At 41.5% G+C, this 23,875-nt stretch overlaps 1 protein-coding gene across 8 annotated transcripts in view; it reads right to left on the bottom strand.

Moving 5' to 3' along the window:
* The window catches only part of PPP4R3B (protein phosphatase 4 regulatory subunit 3B), a 69,856-nt gene that overhangs the window by 42,076 nt on the left and 3,905 nt on the right, over window positions 1–23,875 (bottom strand). For all 8 annotated transcript variants that reach the window (XR_016229364.1, XR_016229366.1, XR_016229365.1 and 5 more), the window contains exons 3-4: window positions 16,026–16,124; window positions 6,025–6,648 (exon numbers count right to left, since the gene is read on the bottom strand). Coding sequence is in view for 5 of the 8 variants with exons in the window: in XM_008254387.5 (XP_008252609.1) it covers window positions 6,025–6,648; window positions 16,026–16,124 (723 nt within the window). In the remaining 3 variants the exon portion in view is untranslated. The remainder of the gene's footprint in view (window positions 1–6,024; window positions 6,649–16,025; window positions 16,125–23,875) is intronic.

Raw genomic sequence — 23,875 nt, 5'->3', positions numbered from 1 at the left:
AATTAGAAAACCAAAAAGCAGTGTTGGAAATCTATGGGATACTATCAAATGACCCTTAGGTCTTAGGAGTTCCTGAAGGTATGGAGAGACAGACTGGATTAGAAGGCCTTTCTAGTGAAATAATTACAGAAAACTTCCCTACTGGAGAGAGAAAGGGACTTCCGAGTACAGGAAGCACATAGAACTCCTAACAGACATGACCAGAAAAGATCTTCACAATGACACACTGTAGCCAAATTCTCCACAGTAAAACATACAGAAAAAATTCTAAAATGTGCACAAGAGAAATGCTGGATACTTTCAGACGATCTCCAATTAGACTCACAGTTGACTTCTCATCAGAAATCCTACAGGCTAGGAGAGAATGGGGAGATATATTCCAAGTCTTAAGAGAAAAAAACTGTCAACACAGAATACAATACCCTGCAAAGCTCTCATTTATGAATAAAGGTGAAATAAAGACCTTCCATAACAAAAAATTATTTAAAGAATTTTGTCGCTCCCCCTCTTCATGGAGGAACGACACTAAGCCCTGCCTAGGCTTCATATCCGAGTCACGGCACCATTATGTCGCTCCCCGTCTTCGTGGAGGAACGACACTAAGCCCTGCCTAGGCTTCCTATCCGAGTCACGGCACCATTATGTCGCTCCCCGTCTTCGTGGAGGAACGACACAGGACCCTGTGCTGTTCTTTCGTCTGCTCGGCCCTCCCCGGGTTTGCTGCTGGTTCTTCCCGGGTTGGCTACCGTCCCTTCCACCTCCGTGGAAGGGCGGTTCCCCCTAGCCACTTTCCCCACTTCCGCGGGGGAGTAGCACACTGCCGGCCGGCTCTCTCGGGGGCTGCGCAGGTGTTCCTTCAGATAGATGTTCCCCTTAGATGTTCCTGGTGCATGTTGTCTCTCTCCTCCTTTATAGTCCTCTTCCGCCAATCCCAACTCTGCTACCCACACGCCGAGTACGCTGCTCTCCTCCAATCAGGAGCAAGATCAGCTCCTGCAGCTCAATCAAATTGGCGAGAGGCAGCTGCATAGAAGTTGTTACTCCCTTCTCAGCGCCATATTGTGGGAGAGCAGATGCATAGAATAAGTCTTAATTCCAGTAACTTAGTCTAGTCCGAGTTGCTCCCAGTTGCTCCCCACAGATCCCCCTTTTTATTTTTGGCGTTGATACGTGCCTGTCTTCGGTGCCCCGCGGCACACACTCTGCTCTGCTTGCTAGAGTTGCCCACAGGTGCTTACAAGCCCTACCAATCAGGCAAACCGAATCCGGGTCCTCTCTTCGCCATGTTGTGAGGAGGTTTTTAGGCGCTGATGCGTGCCTGAGTTCGGTGCCCTGCAGCTCATGCTCTGCTCTGCTAGAACTGCCTGCAGGTGCTTACAAGCCCTATCAGGCAAACTGAATCCAAGCCCTCTCATTGCCGTATTGTGGGGAGACTTATTGGTGTTGATTCGTGCCTATCTTCGGTGACCTACAGCTCATACTCTGGTCGAGCTGCCTGCTGGTGCTTACTGCCTTACTAATCAGGCAGACCGAATCCAAGCCTTCTCATTGCGGTATTGTGGGGAGACTTATTGATGTTAATTCGTGCCTGTCTTCGGTGACCTGCGGCGCATAAGCTGCTAGCCGCCCGCAGGTGCTCACCACCTCCCTAATCAGGCAGACCGAATCCAAGCTCTCTCACTGCCATGTTGAGGGGAGGCCTTATTTTTCTCTATTTCTCTATCTCCGGGCATTCCTATCTCTCCCATTTTACTTCTATCTGCCAGCATTCCTATTTCTCTCATTTTACTTCTAAACTTCTGTTTCTCTTATCCCTGCGGCATCCCGGCGCCCGCCCCGAGGCTGCTTCTCGGCGACTTCCCGGCTCTGAACCGCTTCAGCCTGCACTTCTCTCATCTGCGCGGCTTCCCGGCTTCGCGCGCGCACTCCGCAGTCTCCGCGCCCCTTCGCGCCCGCACCATGGCCTCGCACTAGCCCCACGTTCCCTATCTATTCACGCCCCGCGCGCTCTCTCTGCACGCGGCGGCTTCCGCGAGTCACACAGCATAGCTCACGTTTCCGCCACCAGTATTCAATCTAAGTTCCCCGGGCTAACCTGGCGAATTCCAACCTGGCGGCCCACGTCTCTGCCTCTGGTTCCAGATTTTCGCCTTTTGCTTCCCGGGCTGACTTGAAGCATTCCAAGCTGGCTTACGTCTCCGCCTCGGCCTGCCCCCGTGGCTTCAATTTCCCTAACATTTTTCTCTACCCGGTATGTTTCCCTAACTTTTCTTCCAACAACAATATTCCCCTCTCATTTCTCCCGGCTTCTCCCCACAGTCCGCATCCGAGTCCAAGCCTCCTCCAGGTTTCACTTTCGCTTTCAATCTCCTAGCTTCCCCGCCATAGTCCGCATCCAAGTCTATGAAAGCTTTCACTTTCGCTTTCAATCCTAACTTCTTTCCCACAGTCCATATCCGAGTCTATGCCTAGGCTTTCAATAGCTTCTTCCGGCACCTTTTCCGTCCGGCTTTCCCTAGGCTCTTTGCTAGTCTCTCTCTCCGGTATTTTCCCACTTCTTCTCGTTTCTTCCCTCCTAGGTTCCCTATCCGAGTCACGGCACCATTATGTCGCTCCCCCTCTTCATGGAGGAACGACACTAAGCCCTGCCTAGGCTTCCTATCCGAGTCACGGCACCATTATGTCGCTCCCCGTCTTCGTGGAGGAACGACACTAAGCCCTGCCTAGGCTTCCTATCCGAGTCACGGCACCATTATGTCGCTCCCCGTCTTCGTGGAGGAACAACACAGGACCCTGCGCTGTTCTTTTTCGTCTGCTCGGCCCTCCCCGGGTTTGCTGCTGGTTCTTCCCGGGTTGGCTACCGTCCCTTCCACCTCCGTGGAAGGGCGGTTCCCCCTAGCCACTTTCCCCACTTCCGCGGGGGAGTAGCACACTGCCGGCCGGCTCTCTCGGGGGCTGCGCAGGTGTTCCTTCAGATAGATGTTCCCCTTAGATGTTCCCGGTGCATGTTGTTTCTCTCCTCCTTTATAGTCCTCTTCCGCCAATCCCAACTCTGCTACCCACACGCCGAGTACGCTGCTCTCCTCCAATCAGGAGCAAGATCAGCTCCTGCGGCTCAATCAAATTGGCGAGAGGCAGCTGCGTAGAAGTTGTTACTCCCTTCTCAGCGCCATATTGTGGGAGAGCAGATGCATAGAATAAGTCTTAATTCCAGTAACTTAGTCTAGTCCGAGTTGCTCCCAGTTGCTCCCCACAGAATTTGGCACCACTTGTTTGGCCATACAAATGCTGCTTAAGGATATGTTACACACAGACACACAGAAACATGGTCATCACTATGAAAGAAGATGAAAACAAAAACTCTCCCAGTGAAAGTACAAAGGAAACCCAAAATAAACAATAGGAATATTTATGGAAAAATGTCAGGGGCATTGTCACTACCTATCAAGTCACTTTGAATGTAAATGGCCTCAACTCTCCTGTTAAACAATACAGACTGGATGAGTGGAAAAAAAAAAAAAACAAACAAGACCAATTATTTGCTGCCTACAAGAAACACATCTCCCCAACAAAGAATCATTCCAACTGAAAGTGTAAGGATGTAAAAAGATATTCCATGGTAAAAGAACAAAAAATTGGTGTGGCCATCCTAATATCAGAGAGAATAGACTTTAACACAAAAACTGTTAAAAGAGACAAGGGCACTATACAATGATTAAGGGATCAATTCAACAGTAAGATGTGACCATAATAAATGTGGATACACCTAATTACAGGGCACCTGGCTATTTGAAAGAAATGTTAATGGATCTAAAGAGAGATAGACTCCCACACCAATAGTAATGCTGGACCTCAATATCCCACTTTAAGCAACAGACAGAAAATCAGCAAGAAAACAATAGTTAATTGACACTATAGACCAAATGTGTGATGGATATCTACAAAACTCTTCATCTCACAGTTGCAGAATACACATTCTTCTCACTAGCACATGGAACTTTCTCTAGGACAGACCACAGATCAGGCCATAAAGCAAGTCTCAGCAAATTCAAAAAAACCAAAACCATAACATGCATCTTCTCTGATCATAATGGGAGAAAACTGGAAACAACTCAAAAATCTCTAAAAACAGATGCAAACACATGGAGACTGAACAACATGCTCCTGAATGAACAGTGGGTTATAGAAGAAATTAAAAGAGAAATAAAAAAACCATCGAGGAATAGTTTTTTTTTTCCCATACTATTTGTTGAACTCTTTACTTAGTATAGAGCTAATCTTCTGTGTATTAAGTTAATTGAAAATAGATCTTAGTAAAAAATGAGAATAAGAGAGGGAGGAGAAGAAGGCTGGGTATGGTGGGAATAATCACTATTTCTGTGTACCTAATGTTGTATTTATGAAATATATAAGTTTATATACCGTAAATAAAAGGGCTTTTGGGAAAAAAGTAATAGTAACAGAGAAGTAAACAGTAATTGGAATGCAGTCTAATACCAAAGTATTACATCAGAAACTGTCAAGGGGCTGGCGTTGTGGCTAGCAGATAAAGTGCTTGCCAGTGATGCCAGCATCCCACATGGTGGGGACTGATCCCAGCTGCTCCATTTCCAATCCAGCTCCCTGCTAATGCACCTGGGAAAGCATAAGATGGCCCACATGTTTAGACCCCTGCCACCCATGTGGGAGTCCTGGATAAAGCTCCCAGACTTGGCCTGTTCCAGCCCTGGCTGTTGCAGCAATTTGGGGAACGAACCAGCGGGTGGAGGATCTCTCTCCGTTTCTCCTTCTCTCTCCGTAACTCTGACTTTGGAATAAATAATAACTCTTAAAAAAAAAAGACATTAACAATCATTTCATCTCAGGACCCATTGAAACTCTAAAAATTAGCAAGGACTCCAAAGAGTTTTTTAGTATGTGGGTTATGTTTATTGATAGTTACTGTTATTAAAATTAAAACTGAGGCATTTAACAATATTCATAAATTTGTTTTTTTAATAAGCCATTATATGTTAATACACTTTTTAATGAGAAACAACTATTTAAAATTTTTGAAATTTAGAAAAGATAGCCCTCTTCTGTATTTTTGCAAATCTTTTCAAAATCTGTCTAACAGAAGACAACTAGCTCTTTGGAATTTAATTTATTATGTTATTCTGGCTGAAGTATTACAGCATCACACTGATATGAGGCTGGAAAAGGGAAAACCTTTAAAAGGGAAACTAAAAGAGTCTAAGGACTACACTTTGAGAAGCACTATAGTATTTAGTAGCTGCTCAATAAGCTTAGTGACTGACATGGAAATAATAAAGGCAGGTATATAGGAAACTTAATTATCATCTAATTTTATCACAAGCATGTAAAATCTTTGAAAGCAAGCTTACTATATCATTGGGTAATAAGTCATAACAAGATATACATGATATGAAATTCTACAATTCAAGGAGATAGAACAAAATGAACACATAGTAAATAAACTATCATTTTCTGAAAATTACTGAGTGCTTATCAATCCTGGTCACACATTTGAGTATTTGGAAAGCTTTAAGTGCACATACTCAGATATACCCCAATAACAACTGTGTCTTTCAAAATGGAATAAAAATAGCTATATCACTGGTATCTACAGTAGACAAAAGCACAGAAATGGAGAATGGAGGTTACCAAGAGCTAGAGGGAAGGGACATGGGAAGTTACTGTTTATGGGATAAGGATTTTTGAGATGATGAGTAAATTATAGAAATGAAGGCTGTGATTGTTGCAGAATAGTTATTATTACTAACCTGTACATTTAAAAGTGATTAAAATGGTGCATTTTGTTATGTATATGTGAATTTAATTATAAAAAGTACAAAAATTTCAGATAAGACAGCTGTATTCTAAAATACAGACATAAAAAGGCTACATTAGAAAATTATTTGCCTTCATAATAAAGGCATATTTTCAAGTTTAAAGAAATTTTACCCAAAAAAGGCATTAAGAAAACTAAATTATTTGAAAACAGAATTGTGAATGCTTACTCACCTGCAACATGCTGACTATCTCAACTTTGTTGAAGAAAATAAAAGACGTAAGAGTAGAAAGAAAATTCTCTTCAAAAACAGATGGCGTAGGCAAAATGATGTCCTGAATGTACTGTACCCTGTAAGTCTGATGTATTTTTTGCCTTAGTTCAGAGTCTGTTATTGGTATAACTTCCTTAAATTTTGCAGTCTTGGTCAAGAATTCTCTATGTCTTTTTGGCTGAGCCAAAGCAGGGTCATATTCAAGGCATCCCACGACATCCATGATACACTCATCAGAAAACATTACCTCAAAAAGAGTTGCTTTATTTAGGAATAAGATTCCTCTAATAATTTCATACAGATGGTGTAAACCTTCAGTGTTTTCTAGGTTCTCACATGCTTGGAACAGCTGCAGTAGTTTTTTAATATAGCCTTCATTTTCCAAGGCCAAAGCCAGCTTTTCCCTACGAATAGGTGAGGAGAGAACTGAGGTAACTAAGTCAGCAATCTCTTCAAGTTTATTGAGTTCACAAGTGGGTAGGTCAATAAGATGACTAGTTTCAGGCATTTCTTCAAATCGTTCTTCTTCTGATTCATCAATGAGGTCTTGTGTGACTTCCACTGATGGGTCCTTACCTTGAACCTAAAAATATCCAAGTACAACTGTTATCTTAATGTACGAAAGAACTGAAAAATCTTTGGAAATGAAACCACTGACCACTGAATTTAAGTAAAAACACCACACAAAAAAATACCAGTCATTGTTAAGTCTCACAGTAGATAAAATATGGACTCAACCTAGCTGCCGTCCATTAACTGATAACTGGATAAAGAAAATGTGGTATATATATATATATAAAATGGACTACTATTCAGTCATAAAAAAATGAAATCCTGTCTTTTGCAATAAAATGAATGTAACTGGAGAACACTATGCTTAGTGAAATAAGCCAGGCCAAAAAGACGAATGTTTTCTCTGATATGTGTTAGTTAATTTGGAACACAAAAAAACCACAATATTTAAGAATGAAACTTGGGGCTGGTGCTGTGGTGCAGTGGGTTCAAGCCCTGGCCGAAAGTGCTGGCATCCCATATGGGTGCCGGTTCTAGTCCCGCCTGCTTCTCTTCCGATCCAGCTCTCTGCTATGGCCTGGGATAGCAGTAGAAGATGGCCCAAGTCCTTGGGCCCCTGCACCCACATGAAAAAGCTCCTGGCTCCTCTGGATCGGTGCAGTAGAGAGAGGAGGAGAGGCAGAGAGAGAGGTCTTCGATCCACTGTTTCACTCCGCAATTAGCCGTAATGGCTGGAGCCATGCAGATCCAAAGCCAGGAGCCAGGAGCTTCCTCCGGTCCTCCCCTGCTGGTGCAGGGGCCCAAGGTCTTGGGCCATCTTGTACTGCTTTCCCAGGACATAGCAGAAGAGCTAGATCGAAAGTGGAGCAGCTGGGTCTTGAACCAGCAGGTGGTGGCTTTACCCGCTACACCACAGCGCCAGCCCCGGTCATCTTCTTATTTTACCTATGAAATACATAAAATCTATTCTCTTTATATTGATAAAAATTTTTAAAAAGTGTAGTCTAGGGACCTGTGCTGTGGCATAGTGAGCTAAGTCTCCACCTGTGGCATCAGTATCCCCTATGGGCACCGGTTTGAGTTTTGGCTACTCCTCTTTTAACCCAGCTCTCTGCTAGGGCCTGGGAAAGCGGCAGCAGACAGCCCAAGCGCATGAGTCCCTGTACCCACATGGAAGAAACTCCTGGCTCCTAGCTTCAGGTGGGCTCAGCTCCAGTCGTTGTGGCCATTTAGGGAGTCAATCAGTGGATGGAAGACCTTTCTGTCTCTCCCTCTCTGTAACACTAACTCTCAAATCTCAAATCTCAAAAAAAAAAAAAAAAAAAAAAAAAAAAAAAAAAAAGTGAAGTCTGATGGGGAAAAACATGTTTAGAAGTCAGTTATTTCCGCCTAAGTAACTGACTACAGATCATTTCACCTACAAATATTCCAAACCATACATTAACTGATCCCTGATACTCTGAATACTTCAGCTGATATAGTGTTATGATGTTAAATTATATAATAATGAGTAGTTGCCTAGTAACTTAATTTTGCAGCAGGTAATTATACTGTTTGCCATCAAAATCAGCATGATTTTTTTAAATTTATTTGAGCAACAGAGAAAGGAAAAGAGAGGGAGACCTTTTATCCACTGGTTCATTCTGCAACTGGCCATAAATAGACGGATCTGGGCCAGGCCAAAGCTAGGCATCAGGAACTCCACCCTGGTCTCTCACAAGGGTGGCAGGGGCTAATAGTTGGGCCATCTTCTCTCTCTCTTTTTAAAAATTTGAAAGTCAGAGAGAGAGAAAAAGGACAGAGAGATCTTCCATCCAGTAGTTCACTCCTCAAGTGGCTGCAATGGCTGGAGCTGGGCCAATGCCAATCCAAGAGCCAAAAACCTTCTTTGGGTCTCCCATGTGGATGTAGTGGCCCAAGGATCTGGGCCATCCCCTCCACTACTTTCCTGGGTACATTAGCAGGAAGTTGGATTGGAAGCAGAGTCCATATGGACGCTGGCACTGTAGATGGTGGCTTAACCTGCTGCGTGACAGCACTGCCCCCCGGCCATCTTCTCTTGGCTTGCCAGGTGTATCAGCAGGAAGCTGGATTGGAACCAAAGTAGATGGATTTGGAACTGGAACTCTGCTATGGGATGATGGCATCACAAGCTAGAGCTTAACTAGTTGTGCCACAATGCCAATCCATAAATATGACTTTTTTATTTTTTATTTTTATTTTTTTGGACAGGCAGAGTGGATAGTGAGAGAGAGAGACAGAGAGAAAGGTCTTCCTTTGCCGTTGGTTCACCCTCCAATGGCTGCCGTGCTGTGGCCGGTGCACTGCGCTGATCTGATGGCAGGAGACAGGTGCTTCTCCTGGTCTCCCATGGGGTGCAGGGCCCAAGGACTTGGGCCATCCTCCGCTGCACTGCCTGGCCACAGCAGAGAGCTGGCCTGGAAGAGGGGCAACCGGGACAGAATCTGGCGCCCCAACTGGGACTAGAACCTGGTGTGCTGGCGCCGCAAGGCGGAGGATTAGCCTAGTGAGCCGCGGTGCCGGCCCAAATATGACTTTTTTTTTTAAAAAAAGATTTATTTATTTGAAAGTCAGAGCTACAGAGAAGGAGAGACAGAGGCAGAGAGGCAGAGAGAGAGAGAGAGAGAGAGAGAATAAATCTTCCATCTTCTGGTTCATTCCCCAAATGGTTACAATGGTCCAGACTGGGTCAGGCTTAAGTAAGGAGTTTCATTTGAGCCTCCCATGTGGGTGCAGAGGCCCATCTTCTGCTACTTTCCAAGGTGCACTATTAACAGGGAGCTAGATTGGAAGTGGAACAGCCAGGACTCAAACCAGCATCCATATGGGATGCCAGCACCGCAGGTGGTAACTTTACCTGCTAAGCCACAGTGCTGTCCTCTAAGTATGACTCTTTAAGCAACCTATCACATCATTGCACTGACTTGACAAGGACAATACTGAGTTTTACATCAAACTAAAAACTCCTTTTTGTATGAGAAAACTTAATTTTATCAAATTATTTTTGCAACTTACTTCTAGAAAAATATTTGCTTTCACTATGATACTAAAACTACTGTAAAATGTAAAGTCTATTTTGTTTACTTTTTAAAGATTTACTTGAAATGCAGAGTAACAGAGAGAATGGAGAGACAGAGACCCTCCATCTTCTGGTTTACTCCCCAAATGCCTTCAGCATTTGAGACTGGTCCAGGATGCAGCTAGGAGATCAGAACTCCACCTGGGTCTCTCATGTGGGTGGCAGCAATCTAAACATGTGGGCTATCACCTGCTGCCCTCCCAGGCACATTAGCAGGAAGCTAGCTCAGAAGCTCTGATGTGGAGGGGCCAGCCCTGTGGCGCAGTGGGTTAAGCTGCTGCCTGTGCTGCAGGCATCCCTCATGGGCATGGTTCGAGTCCCAGCTGCCCCACTTCCAATCCAGCTCCCTGTTAATGTGCTTGGGAAAGCAGCAGAGGATGGCCCAAGTGCTTGGGCCCCTGCACCCACGTGAGAGACCCAGAGTAAACTCCTGGCTTCCGATCGGCCTAGCTTTGGCTGTTGCAGCCATTTGGGGAGTGAATCAGCAAATGGAAGACCCCTCTCTCCCACTCTCTGTGTAACTCTGCCTGTCAAATAAATAAATATATATATATATATATATATATTTTTGACAGGCAGAGTTAGACAGTGAGAGAGAGAGAGACAGAGAGAAAGGTCTTCCTTCCATTGGTTCACACCCCAAATGGCTGCTACGGCCGGCGCGCTGTGCTGATCCGAAGCCAGGAGCCAGTTGCTTCCTCCTGGTCTCCCATGCGGGTGCAGGGCCCAAGGACTTGTGCCATCCTCCACTGCCTTCCCGGACCACAGCAGAGAGCTGGACTGGAAGAGGAGCAACCGGGACAGAATCCCGGCCCCAACCAGGACTAGAACCCGGGGAACCGGCGCCGCAGGCGGAGAATTAGCCAAGTGAGCCGCAGCGCCAGCCTGTATATATATATTTCAATAGTGGAGTGGCAGGGACTGGAACTGGGACAGCAATGTTGGATACAGCACTCTGATATGGGATGTGGGCATCCCAAGCTGTGGCTCAATCTAATGCACCAAAATGCCTGCTCCTTATAAAGTCAACTTCTTTTAAAATTTGATATTCATTTAGCATATGTTATAAAGCATGCAACTTCTAACATGCAGATAAAAATCATAATATAATGAATAGAGAGCTGTTTTATGATTCAGACTGCTCAAGATAAGCTATTCAACAACAAAAAGCACTTAGAACTTCGTTCTTCATAAGTTTAACTATCTTCACTCAACTCCACCTCAAAACATCCCAATATCCTGAGTAGAAAAGTTCCACAACATTCCTCATCTATCAAAGCAACACATGAAAAAATACCTAACAACTTAGAAAAATAAGATGCATAAAAGGATGCATGACATACTCTTTTTTCCACAGGGATGAGAATACTTTTTAATTTTGAGTTCTCAACAGAGAAGCTGGGCTTAGAAAAACTGACACACACATGTATAAAAAAGTGTAAGAAACAAGATCATAAGAAAAATTTAGATACAATGCCAAGGGAAGGAGCTGGCATTGTGGCATAGTAGGCTAAGCCTCCGCCTGCAATGCTGTCATATGGGTGCTGGTATGTGTCCCAGAGCTCCTCTTCCGATCCAGCTCCCTGCTAATGCGACAAGGAAAGCAGTATAGGATGGCCCAAGTGCTTAGGCCTCTGCACATACGTGGGAGACTGGGAAGCAGCTCCTGGCTCTTGGCTTCGGATCAGCCCAGCTCCAGCCATTATGACCATTTGGGGAGTAAGCCAGCGGAGAGTTGACCTTTCTGTCTCTCCCCCTCTCTGTCTGTGACTCTATCTCAGATAAATTTTTTTTTTTAAATGCCAAGAGAATTCAGAAGAATTTCCTTTCAGCTCTTGGGGATTTGGGGATGGGGAGGATGAGATGAGACAGGAAAGGAATCATAAAAGTAGTGGCATTTGAGATCTAAGTGGACTTTCAGAGATGAATAAAATTTAGATAGGAGAAAAAGGTACTCAAAGCTGAAAACGAACAGCAAAGAGGCAGACATGGGAATATGTAACACACACAGGGCAAACAGCAAAGCTGGAAATGTAGGCTAATGTCAGATTATTGAAAGTGAGCTAAAACACTGAGTGCAGGAGCATGAATGAGCAGAACTGTTCTTCAGAAAGTTAATCTGGCACCAGCTGTGTAGGATAAATTTGAGAACACAAACATATTAGGACATCATTCTTAAGTCTTCATGTACAATTGAGTTTGGATAGTGATGATGGGACAGTTAAGACAATGGAGCAGATGAGGGGAAGCTCCAAAGAGGAGGAATCATAAATGATAGTATAGCACTAAACTTGTCATTAGGAGGACGTGACTTTTTTTTTTTTTTTTAATTTATTTGAAAGTCAGAGTTACACAGAGAGAGGAGACGCAGAGAGAGAGAGGTCTTCCATCCGATGGTTCCCTCCCCAGTTGGCTGCAATTGCCGGAGCTGTGCCACTCCAAAGCCAGGAGCCAGGAGCCAGGAGTTTCCTCCAGATCTCTCACACGGGTACAGGGGCCCAAGGACTTGGGCCATCTTCTACTGCTTTCCCAGGCCACAGCAGAGAGCTGGATCAGAAGAGGAACAGCCAGGTCTCGAACCGGTGCCCATATGGGATGCTGGTGCTTCAGGCCAGGGTGTTAATTCACTGGGCCACAGCGCTGGCCCCAAGGATGTGACTTCTTTAACAAAAAGGAGCAATGGTTCTGAGAGAATAGTGTTATTAAATTTGAGATGTATGAAAATCCAGCTAGCAACTAAATCTGCAGTCTTACTACTCAGGAAAAAGAACAGAACAGAGCAGAAGATAAGAGATTTGATGTGAGAGTAATAATTAAATCCAGAATATCAAAAGGAAGTGGAGTGTGAGGTAGGAGGAAACAACTTTTTTTTTTTTAATAAAAAAGATTTATTTATTTAAAGTCATAGTTACAGGGGGAGGGGGAGAGAATCAGAGATCTCTTCCATCTGCTAGTTCACTCTCGAAATGGCAGCAATGGTACAGTTTGGTCAATTCAAAACAAGGAACCAGGAGCTGTATGGGTTTCCCATGTGGGTGACAGGGGCCTAGGCACTGGGTCGTCTTCCACGCTTTTCCCAGGTCATTAGCAGGGAGCTAGATCAGAAACAGAACAGCCGGGATATGAACTGGTGTCCATATGGGATGTTGGCATTGCAAGCATCGGATTTACTGGCTACATCAAATGTCAGTCCCAAGAAGCTGAGTTTATAAAGAAAAAGTTAAGTAAGTGAACTTACACTTCATTTCAAATGAATATAGCTTGCATTGTGTTTAAGAATAAAATAATGGGACTGGCATTGTGCTGCAGCAAATTAGCTGCCACCTGCAATGCTGGCATTTCATATAATCTCCAGTTAGAGTCTGCTAATGCGCCTGGGTAAACAGCAAAAGATGGCCCAAGTGCTTGAGCTCCTGACAATCACATGGGAGACCTGGATGGAATTCCAGGCTTCTGGCTTCAGCCTTGCCCAGCCCTGGCTGGTGAGGCCATTTGAAAAGTGAAGCAGTGGCTGGCGCCGCGGCTCACTAGGCTAATCCTCCGCCTTGCGGCGCCGGCACACCGGGTTCTAGTCCTGGTCGGGGCACCGGATTCTGTCCCGGTTGCCTCTCTTCCAGGCCAGCTCTCTGCTGTGGCCCGCGAGTGCAGTGGAGGATGGCCCAAGTACTTGGGCCCTGCACCTCATGGGAGACCAGGATAAGTACCTGGCTCCTGCCTTCGAATCAGTGCAGTGTGCCGGCCGTGGCGGCCATTGGAGGGTGAACCAACGGCAAAGGAAGACCTTTCTCTCTCTCTCACTGTCCACTATGCCTGTCAAAAAAAAAAAAAAAAAAAAAGTGAAGCAGCAGATGGAAGATCATTTCATCTGTCACTCTTATAAACAAACAAACAAATAAATAAATCTTTAAAAATATAAAATATTTTAAAAATATAAAAGAATAGCTCCAGGAGTATTTCCTTGGTTACAGAATGTTTATTTCTGTGTGATCTGGTATTAATCCTCATAAATCTCTTGGATTCTCTGCTAAGCTGAAATTTCACTGATCTGATCCATTAATACCACATTGACTCGACATCTATATAGTCAGTATATAGTGCTATCCACCAAGAATTTCTGATTCTCTCTTTTGGGATGCTTGAGTCTTTTGTTTCTGTCCTACATCAGAGAGCCTGGGTTCAATTTTCAGCTCCTGACTAGCTTCCTGCTAATACAGTCCCTGCCACCCAAGTGTGACACTTGGATTGTGTCCCCAGCTCCCAGTTCCCTGTATCAGCCCAGCATGTGGGGGCTCTGCTTCCATCTTTCAAAAACATAAAAATTAGGAGGAGAAGTGACCAGAACTAGAAAATAAAATGTAATAATACGGTTCTGCAGAATTCCATGCAAAATATTACCTTGCTGGACCATCAGAGTGACCAACCAAACATCCCTTCAAAGGTCAAAGTTTCCATAAAAACCTGGGCATTTGGAGCAGTCATTAAGACTATGCTTGCTTGGGACACTTGTATCTCATGTCAGAATGTCTGGGATGGGTCCCAGCTGTGCTTCCATTTCCAGGTTGCTGCTAATGTGCACTCTGGGGTGAGGGAAAGCAGGTGATGGTCAAGTATTTAAGTCCCTGCTTCCCATGTGAATGACCTGTATTGAGTTCAGGGCTCCAACCTAAGGCAGATGCAGGCATCTGGGGAGTGAACCAGCAAGGGATGATCTGTCTCTCTCTCTGCCTTTCAAATAAAAGATGAAAACAAATAGTGGCCAATGTACAGAAGGAGAAACAGAAAAGGAATGAGTAACTCGGTAATACAATGAAGGAAATCCAATGTTAACAATGGTGCTTCAAGAAAGGCTCACAGCAAGAGATGATATTATCTATTAGATAATTTACACCAGATGTCTGGAAGGGTGAAGCTGTATTTCCAAGGACCACACCTGTTCTCAGGTCAAACAGAAGCCTGTAAACTTTGATAAGTGACATTTCTCAGGGATATATACTGCCATACAATATGATAAAATAGACCACACCATGACATAGTGTAACATTGATATTATGAGTAAACTATGGCTAAGACTAAGACTGAGGTCATTTTTATGTCTTAAATCTCACTTTCTAGAGAACTTCACATATAAAAAATTTTAATTTCAATCCTTGAAGAATCCACAGGGATTTAAAAAAAAAAAAAAAAAAAACAGAAAAAATTAGGGGGTATCTTACCCATCATTATCATTTGGATTTTTAGCCCATGTGTAGTGCATGAAATATGCACAAAATCATATTTACTGGTGTTTTCCAATGTTTATAAGCTGGAATTCTGCTATTTAATAATATATACTAATGGTGATCTAGCAATACCTAATACATGGTAAGACACGAGGCAAAAAAGAAACTGCTTACTTGCAGTTTAGAAAAGTTTAGTGATCCAGGATCACATTCAAATGAGCCTCACAGACAATACAAAGGTTCATGCTATACTTTCTTGAGCCAATTTATTATGCTGTGTAGCACTGCTACTGGAAGGACCAAGGTGGGAAAATGCTTGGTCAGATTCATAAGACTAACTTTTAATAGTAAGATTCACTAATGGAAAAAACACAAGTGAAAGCAATAATAAGAAAAAATTCACTCTAATAAAAATATTACACTAGGCAATCACAGAAACAGTGATCTATTTTCCACAAATGATAGTCAAAAAAAAAAAAAAAAAAAAAAAAAGGCAATGTCATGATTAGTTTAAATATACAATTCACAACTGCCACAGTTAAGAGCCTAGGGAGGTAAAAAGCTTTAACTAGCAAATGCAATATGTTCTTGTTGTTTCATATTGATTTAAGATATTCTTAGAGCACTTCATATAGTTGGGGGTAGGATTGTCAGGGAGGCAGGTATGTGTAAATTCACATTTTCTATAAATCTAAAAATGCTCTGAAATACAGTACATTAAAAAAATTAGTTACCTGAGAGCTATCTTGCTATACAATACATATCCTGCTATACAATTAGCTCCATGTGAGCTGAAATCATGATTACTTTTGATCACTGGTGCCTGGCACACAGTACTCATAAGCATTAGACAAACACATGACTAAATATTTTTTTGGAAGCCTGAACATAATCATTTAATTTTCTTTCAGTTTGTTTAAGGACTTTGGGAAAAACAAAATTGTTGCTTGCTTTTTAAACATTAAGTAAAATGATTTGTTGTAGAATGTAAAACACTTCCAGGTTAGGTTATTAAAGTCTCACACTAAGACATTATCTTTTCACATTCTAAAACACATCTTCAGAGGGAAAAACAAAACTCAAGAGTTCATGCAAACTAAAGTTAAATATTACTTTAAAAACCCTTACCTGACAAATTTTTTCCCAGATCTCATCACAGCCAGCTTTTTCCTGAAAACTTAGAGCCAGATCATAGTTCTCAGCTTCTGACCAAACAATTAATGTATCCTGTTTAAAAATAAAGATATGTATATCATCACAATAGAAAATAAGAATCTAAAAGTAGAAATAAAAATCAAGAGGACTGGAAATAGCAATAGCAATGGCAAATGTCTTCTGATACATAAAATTAACATTGAAATAAACATTGAAATAACATTATAGAAGTATACTTTGTTACTCTCTGAAACTTTAGCAATATATTAGCAATGAAACAGTAGCTTTGGTACTAAACAAGTATGACCAATGACAAACAAACCATTGCCTTAAGGCTGTAGAAAAATAAAGCCAACATTCAGGGAAGTGCTCTCCTAGAATGTCTTCAATTTATATCCCTATCAAAAGGTTACGTATACTTCTAGAAAAAAGTTATCAACCACTGTATTTGAAGCTAAGGTTTGATTTAAATGAACACACACACAAATTTAAACACTGTAATCTCTATATATTACATAAAACAACTGTTTCAGATACAGAACGATAATTTTATGACTAAAATTTTATTAAAAAAAAAAAACAAACCATGAATTGAGTTTACACTCTCCCAAGAATATAATCTATAAGGGCACTTCAAAAAGTTCACAGAAAAACAGAATTAAAATTTATTTAGGTACAAGAAAATTTTGAAATCATTGCAGTTTTTATATAAGATGCATTTCCATGAACTTTCTGAAGTCCTTATATAAGATACATTAATTGAATAATTATTCATCTCATCAGCACTTTAAAATATTATGACCTGATATTATGAAATAAACAACTATGACTAAGCCCTAGAATAACAAAGACAAAGTCTTAACAATGAAAACATCTCATCACTTTTCAGCTTTAGCCAGTAAATTAAAAATATCCTTTAATTCACCCAGGCCTTAGATTAATATTCATATTTTATGTGTAATCAGATAAGAACAGTTGGAAAGCTAGGTTCTACCTTCTTCCTGGCTACTTTTCATGGAAAAGTAATTTGTCACCATTGCTATCATTCTAAAATTTTATCAGGTCCTTTTTGGGTTTAAAATGCTTCAGCTGCTCCCATCAACTGCAGAAGACATTTTAAGTTTAAAAAACCGAGTGAGACCCTTCCTACAAAGACAATTTTACTAAGAACCTTTATGCAGGGTCTCATTTGTGGGTAGTAGGAACCCAATTATTTGAGCCTTCACTGCTGCCTGCTAGGGTATGCAATAGCAGGAAGCTGGAGTCAGGAGCTAGACCCAGGCACTGGGATGGGGGATGTGGAAGTCTTAACCACTAGGCTAAAAGTCTGTTTCTGTTAGTTTTTTTTTTTTTTTTTTTTGACAGGCAGAGTGGACAGTGAGAGAGAGACAGAGAGAAAGGTCTTCCTTTGTCGTTGGTTCACCCTCCAATGGCCGCCGCGGCCGGCGGGCGCACTGCGCTGATCCGATGGCAGGAGCCAGGAGCCAGGAGCCAGGTGCTTTTCCTGGTCTCCCATGGGGTGCAGGGCCCAAGCACCTGGGCCATCCTCCACTGCACTCCCTGGCCACAGCAGAGGGCTGGCCTGGAAGAGGGGCAACCGGGACAGAATCTGGCGCCCCGACCGGGACTAGAACCTGGTGTGCTGGCGCCGCTAGGCGGAGGATTAGCCCAGTGAGCCGCGGCGCCGGCCCTCTGTTAGCTCTTAAATCTTGTTAGTTAGCATTTTAAAACTCAATATACACTTACAGCATAAGATACCTATAAATGACAGTAGAAACAAACGTATTTAATACCAGAGAGTCTGGTTCTTAGTCCTGGTTGTTTTTATCCTTTTAACAACTCTCAATTTTGGGGAAATGACAATTTCTTATCAGACCTCATATCAGTTTCTGCTTTGGCACAGGATCAGCTTACACTAGGAGTGTGTCAGACCCTTATCTTTTCATTTGTACTTCTATTATTGAAAACAATAGCGTGGGGCCGGCGCTGTGGCCCAGTGGGTTAATGCCCTGGTCTGAAGTCCCATATGGACTGGACACTGGTTTGGAGACCCAGCTGCTCCACTTCCGATCCAGCTCTCTGCTATGGCCTGGGAAAGCAGTGGAAGATGGCCCAAGTCCTTGGGCCCCTGCACCCACGTGGGAGACCCGGAAGATGCTCCTGGCTCCTGGCTTTTGTTCGGCACAGCTCTGGCTGTCGCAGCCAACTGGGGAGTGAACCATTGGATGGATGACCTCTCTCTCTCTCTCTCTCTCTCTGCCTCTCCTCTCTCTGTGTAACTCTGACTTTCAAATAAATAAATAAATCTTAAAAATAAAAGGGTTAAAACAGTTTAAATCAGAAATATCTGCGAACACTTATCTGTACAAAGGAGCTATAATTCACAAGAGTGGGGAATATTTTCATGGAAATATTACTCTTCTTGAGTGAACTATCAAGTTTATTTTTGACTCCCTAGCACCTTTTTTATTAAATAACAGGTATGTTATGCTTCATACTGTGCATTCCATTTTCGAGATCATTAACAATCCAAAGCCTTTAACCAGGCATCCAAGGTCTTCTCCATTTTGAGTCTTACTTTCTGAGAGAAGGCTCGGTAAGCATTGAAATCTTTATTAAAAGTAATGAGTCCCTCCCTCCCATTTTTCATCATCATTTTCTGTTATTCTTACCTTCCCATTTGTAACCTAAATTCTTTTCCTATATGTGGTCAAAATCTGAGAAACTAAATAGAAATTGTATTTAGAGATGCTTTGCAATGATAACAGGACTACCCTTGAGGAATGGTTAAAAATACAGATTCCTTCCTAAGCCTCTCCCCTGGGGACAGGGAGGAGTGAGGCTCAAGAATGCTTACTTTTAACAAGGTCTCCAGGCAATTCTTTTTGTAAGTCAAATTTGAGAAATTACCTAACTGTAATCTCTAGTTGGTTCAAAGGGTATAAGAATGTGTCATCAAAACTATTTGCTCATTTGTGAGATTCACCTTTTTAGTGACATTATTAATGCTTCTATTTAAATTTAAAACTGGAGTTTTCCTCTATTAATTGAAACATTTAATCACCACCATGTCCCTATGGAAATCAGACTTTAAATAAGCTTGCAGCGAGAAAAGAAAAAGCAGCATTTGGTCAGATCCTTTAAAATGACGAGAAGTCCAAAACAGGCTAAGTCATGGGCTGAAAAACCTTTGACAATTCAGCCTTTACTGAATTAGGTTGTTACATGTAGCTTTGTTACAAAAAATAGCTGTTTTCAATCCTACATATTAAAAACATGTTCCAAGGGTAGTCATTTGGCACAGCAGTTAATCACTGCTTGGGAATATCTGCACCCCTTATCAGAGTGTATGATTGGAGTCCCTGATACTCTACTTTTGAACCAGCTTTCTTCTAAAATGCATCCTAGGAGGTAGCAGATGATGACTAATGTACTTTGGTCCCTGCTACTGACGTGAAAGACCAGGATTGAGTTCCGGGCTCTGGCTGTGGCCTGATTCAATACCAGTTCCTGCAGGCATTTAGGGAGTAAACCAGCAGATAGAAGATCCCTCTGCCTCTTTAAAATTTTGAGGAAACGAATAAATTTTTTAGAAATTCCACCAGCAACAAAACAAACATATCCCAGAGCCAAATATGATTCAATGATATGTTCTTGATCCAGGACCTAAATGATACTTTTAAAATATACTTAAAACTTGGTGCATAACAAGTTTGGAGACAGGGCCTCCAGTTTTTTTTTATCATATCCACAAAAGCTTCTGTGATATATCTTAGGGGCCAATAAATCAATAGATTGCTTCAGCTTTCCCCCATAACAATCCATTCAGTCATGAAATATGACAAACTACCTCTTGTCAGACTATCTTTACCCTTAAATAGTATGACAAAATTCAGTACCAACAACTGTAGTTTTCCAAAAGGAACATATATTGAAACAAACTGAAATATCGGTATACTTATAAAATTCAATTTACATATTCAAAACCAATTTATAAGTTTGAAAATGAGTAAGATTAACCAAACAATGCAGTATTTAATCCTCTAGCAGGTCCTTTCTCTAACCTAAAAGGCTGAGATATTTTTAAAACACAGTAAGGTACAATGTAAAGTCCAAAACAGACATGACAGTGCTTAAAAGTGTAGTAGTATCTTTCTAAAATCTATGATATTTTGATAGCCCTGAATTAGGACTTGAACAGCACACAACTCCACCATACTCTAATTCTGCACCTTCAACAAATTATTTACCCTCTTTGATCTTCTTCAGGAAAGGGGAAAATCCTGCCCACATCAGGATTATGAATATTATGAATACAGTTCTCATATTGAACTTATTATGCACCAGGTACTGCGCTAAAGCGTTTTCATATCTTAACAAAATTATCATGAGAAAGGTAGCATACCTTCATTTTAAAGATGAGGATCAGAGAAAATTTGCTCCAAATCACATAGCTAGAAATAAACAGAACTCAGGAACTCAAGACAGTCCACGTCTAAAGTCACATTCCTACTCCCATACCACATATGAAATGTACATCCATTCTAAAAGAATTGCTTTCTAATATATTAACATGTTTTGCAAAATTCTCTCCTGTTAACACTATGCTTATCTAAACATCCGTCTAGATCTCCAAGTAGGAAAGACCTCTCCCCACTTAATTCCCAAAGATTCCTCCTTGGTCTGGTTCCAAATCACCTTTCAGGACACCTCTCCACCTACAATTGTGCTCAGTCTTCCCAAATTACCTGTTCATTTTCTGTACTCTTGCACCTGAGCCACATTCTGAGTGCTGGCATTTAAATGTAGCACTGTGCTGTTGACAGCTCATAAATTCATTAGTCCATTCCCCACAACAGCTCTCAGGTTGAACTTCCAATATTCTTAATTTAGCCAAATAAGAGATGGTTACAATAATATATGATATTTTCATTTCTACCTTCATCTCAGTAAGGTTCTTCAAACTAAAACCTAGAATATTCTCAACCTTAATCTTGCAGAGTTTCAAACAGCCATATCTTTCTTCTTTTTGATTATCAACACCCAATCCATCAGTATGCTGTATCACTACTACTTTCAACTTATCCACCCACCTATTTCCAACTCCATCACTCTACTCCACCTCAACATTATCTTTGATTGGGCTATGCAGCAATTTTTCAACCAGCCTTTCTCTTATTGCCTCCAATTCCGCAGATTTATATTATAAAGTCTTTTGGATCACCTTAAAAACTCTTCATAAAGATTCCAAGTGCACTTTAAAAACCAAAGCTAAAGGCCGGTGCTGCAGCTCACTAGGCTAATCCTCCGCCTGTGGCGCCGACACACCGGGTTCTAGTCCTGGTTGCTCCTCTTCCAGTCCAGCTCTCTGCTATGGCCCGGGAAGGCAGTGGAGGATGGCACAAGTGCTTGGGTCCCTGCACCCGCATGGGAGACCAGGAGAAGCACCTGGCTCCTGACTTCAGATTGGCGCGGTGCGCTGGCCGCAGCGCCAGCAGAGCGGCCACTGGGGGGTGTACCAAGGGAAAAGACCTTTCTCTCTGTCTCTCTCACTGTCCACTCTGCCTGTCAAAAAACAAAAAACAAAAACAAAAACCAAAGCTAAAGACAGTGACTAGCCAATAAGCACTCAACCAGGTGTAACTGAATGAAGGAATAAATGTGGACAATCCAAAAAGGCTCAGTCTTGAACTCTTTGCTCAGTTTTAATCTACTTCCTCAAAGGAGGTGCCCTCTGGCAGCAAAAAATTCATTTGATGATTCTTAAGTTAGAAATTTCTACCCCAAATTCTTACCTGACCTCTAGTCTCAGATTGTAAGTCCTTTCCATTGATTTTACCATTAATTCAAAGCCTAAATAGTTGGGGGGGAGGAGGGGTCGGGCAGCAAGATACATAACAGTATATGGTATGCTATCCTGGAAGCCAATAAAGAGGAGGATACATATGTAATTATACACATATTTCTTTATATATGCACACCTCTAGGAAGGTATAAAAGCAACTGCTAATATGGGTGGCCTCCAGCAGGGAAAAGTATAGAGTCTGCGGTGGGAAAGAGGCTTCACTAGAGACTTTTAATCATCTTTTATTCTAATAAACCTCAAACCAAATGATTAAAGTAAACCTGCTCAGCTCCCTAGTTTCTGAAAAGAATCATCATTTTCTTAGTCTCAGACTCATAATATACTAGGGCTCTGTTCCTTCAAGTCGATTTACCACAGAGTTTCTTCCTTTCTTTTACTCTGAATTACTACAAAAGATCTTGCTACCCAAAAGGACTTTCACAATACTCTCCCCTCTGTCCAATTTATTATTCATGGCAGTGCCACAATATCACTTTCAACATTTTAGGCAACTATTCAAAAACCTATAATGACTCCCTTTTGTTTAGTAAACAGCTCTCAATTAAGAAACCTCTGCTTCAAACAGGCTTAATACCTTTTGTAGCAATCATTCATAGTTCCTTCTGCAAACATCACTATGAAGAGTTAAGTTTTCCTAATGATTCCAGTTTGTATTAACCTCTCCTCTAATTTTCTACTGCTCAGATCTGTGGGGTACAAGTTTGCTTTTTATATAAAGTATTCTGTGTTGGTATATGGTACTCTCAACCAAGATTCTGAACCTTTCTGCACCTTAGTTGTGTTATCTGTGTAATGCTTTAAATGAAGACTAAGTTAATATACTTCGTTAATACACGTTATCAGTTACCTTATAATTCTGTAATTGTTTCATCTGTTGTATCTTGTCTCCCAATAAAACTGAAAGGAAAACTTCCCTATAGTTCCTCCCTAACATCATTAGCACACGATCATGTCAAATACAGTAGGTATATGTCCCTGTGACTGCTTTTTATTTTTGATTGTCAAGACCAGTGAGGTTTATTTTAAATAACTTAAAATTCTGACACATATATCAGGCACTTTATTTGATGTTGTATAAACATTCTCTTCTATTTCCAATTTATTTGTTTAAATACTTAACAATTTTATCAAGTAAATACATCTTCTCTTTCCCATTAACTTCTGCAGTGTCACACAAAGATGTGAATCAATGATAACCTTGATAGTCACTTGACATTCAATTTAACTTACTTTAACTTATTTTAAAGCTGGTAAAAAGTACAAACTGATAAAATTTTGATGAAAATAAGAAAAACTATTACAAAAAAACTAAATTTAACTTACCCCCTGATTGGTTTCCTGAACTCTGTGCTCAATTTAAACAAAAATAAAGAAAATAAAACATGTGATCCCAGGCACACAGGTTTTCCATTCTTATAAATGCATAAAACTTTTCTGTATTCTTCTCATTCCAGTTTTTTTAACAAACCTTTATTATTTAGTAAAATTACTTCAATTTAAAAAATGAAAAAGGTCTAATATATTGTCTGCAGTATGACAGAAACCATTTCCAAATGGCATAATTTGAAAAAAGGCATCTTCTCTTGTAATGTGCTGTTACTTATCTAATAATTTTCCAGCACAGTAACATTATGCATGAAACTATGTCCCCAAATTTCTATTCACAGAATTACTGAGTACTTTTAACTTATACTAGATTTATTCACAATCTCTGCCATAATATGATCCTTCCAATAGTAATAACAGCAAAAGGATCTTACGCATAACCTGAGAATCCATATTATAGCTAAATTTGTAGGTAACTGCTACCACTTAGTCACATTTAAGAAAAAATTCCTGGGACCAGCATTGTGGTGCAGCAGGTTAATCTACCACCTACAACTCTGGCATCCTGTAAGGGTGCCAGTTGCTTTTTTCTAATCCACCTTCCTGTTAATGTGCGTAGGAAAGTTGTGTT

This window comes from Oryctolagus cuniculus, chromosome 2, assembly GCF_051225735.1.
Source record: "Oryctolagus cuniculus isolate XC-2025 breed Fujian yellow rabbit chromosome 2, ASM5122573v1, whole genome shotgun sequence".
NCBI lineage: Eukaryota > Metazoa > Chordata > Mammalia > Lagomorpha > Leporidae > Oryctolagus > Oryctolagus cuniculus.
This window is presented reverse-complemented; position numbering and strand designations above follow the sequence as displayed.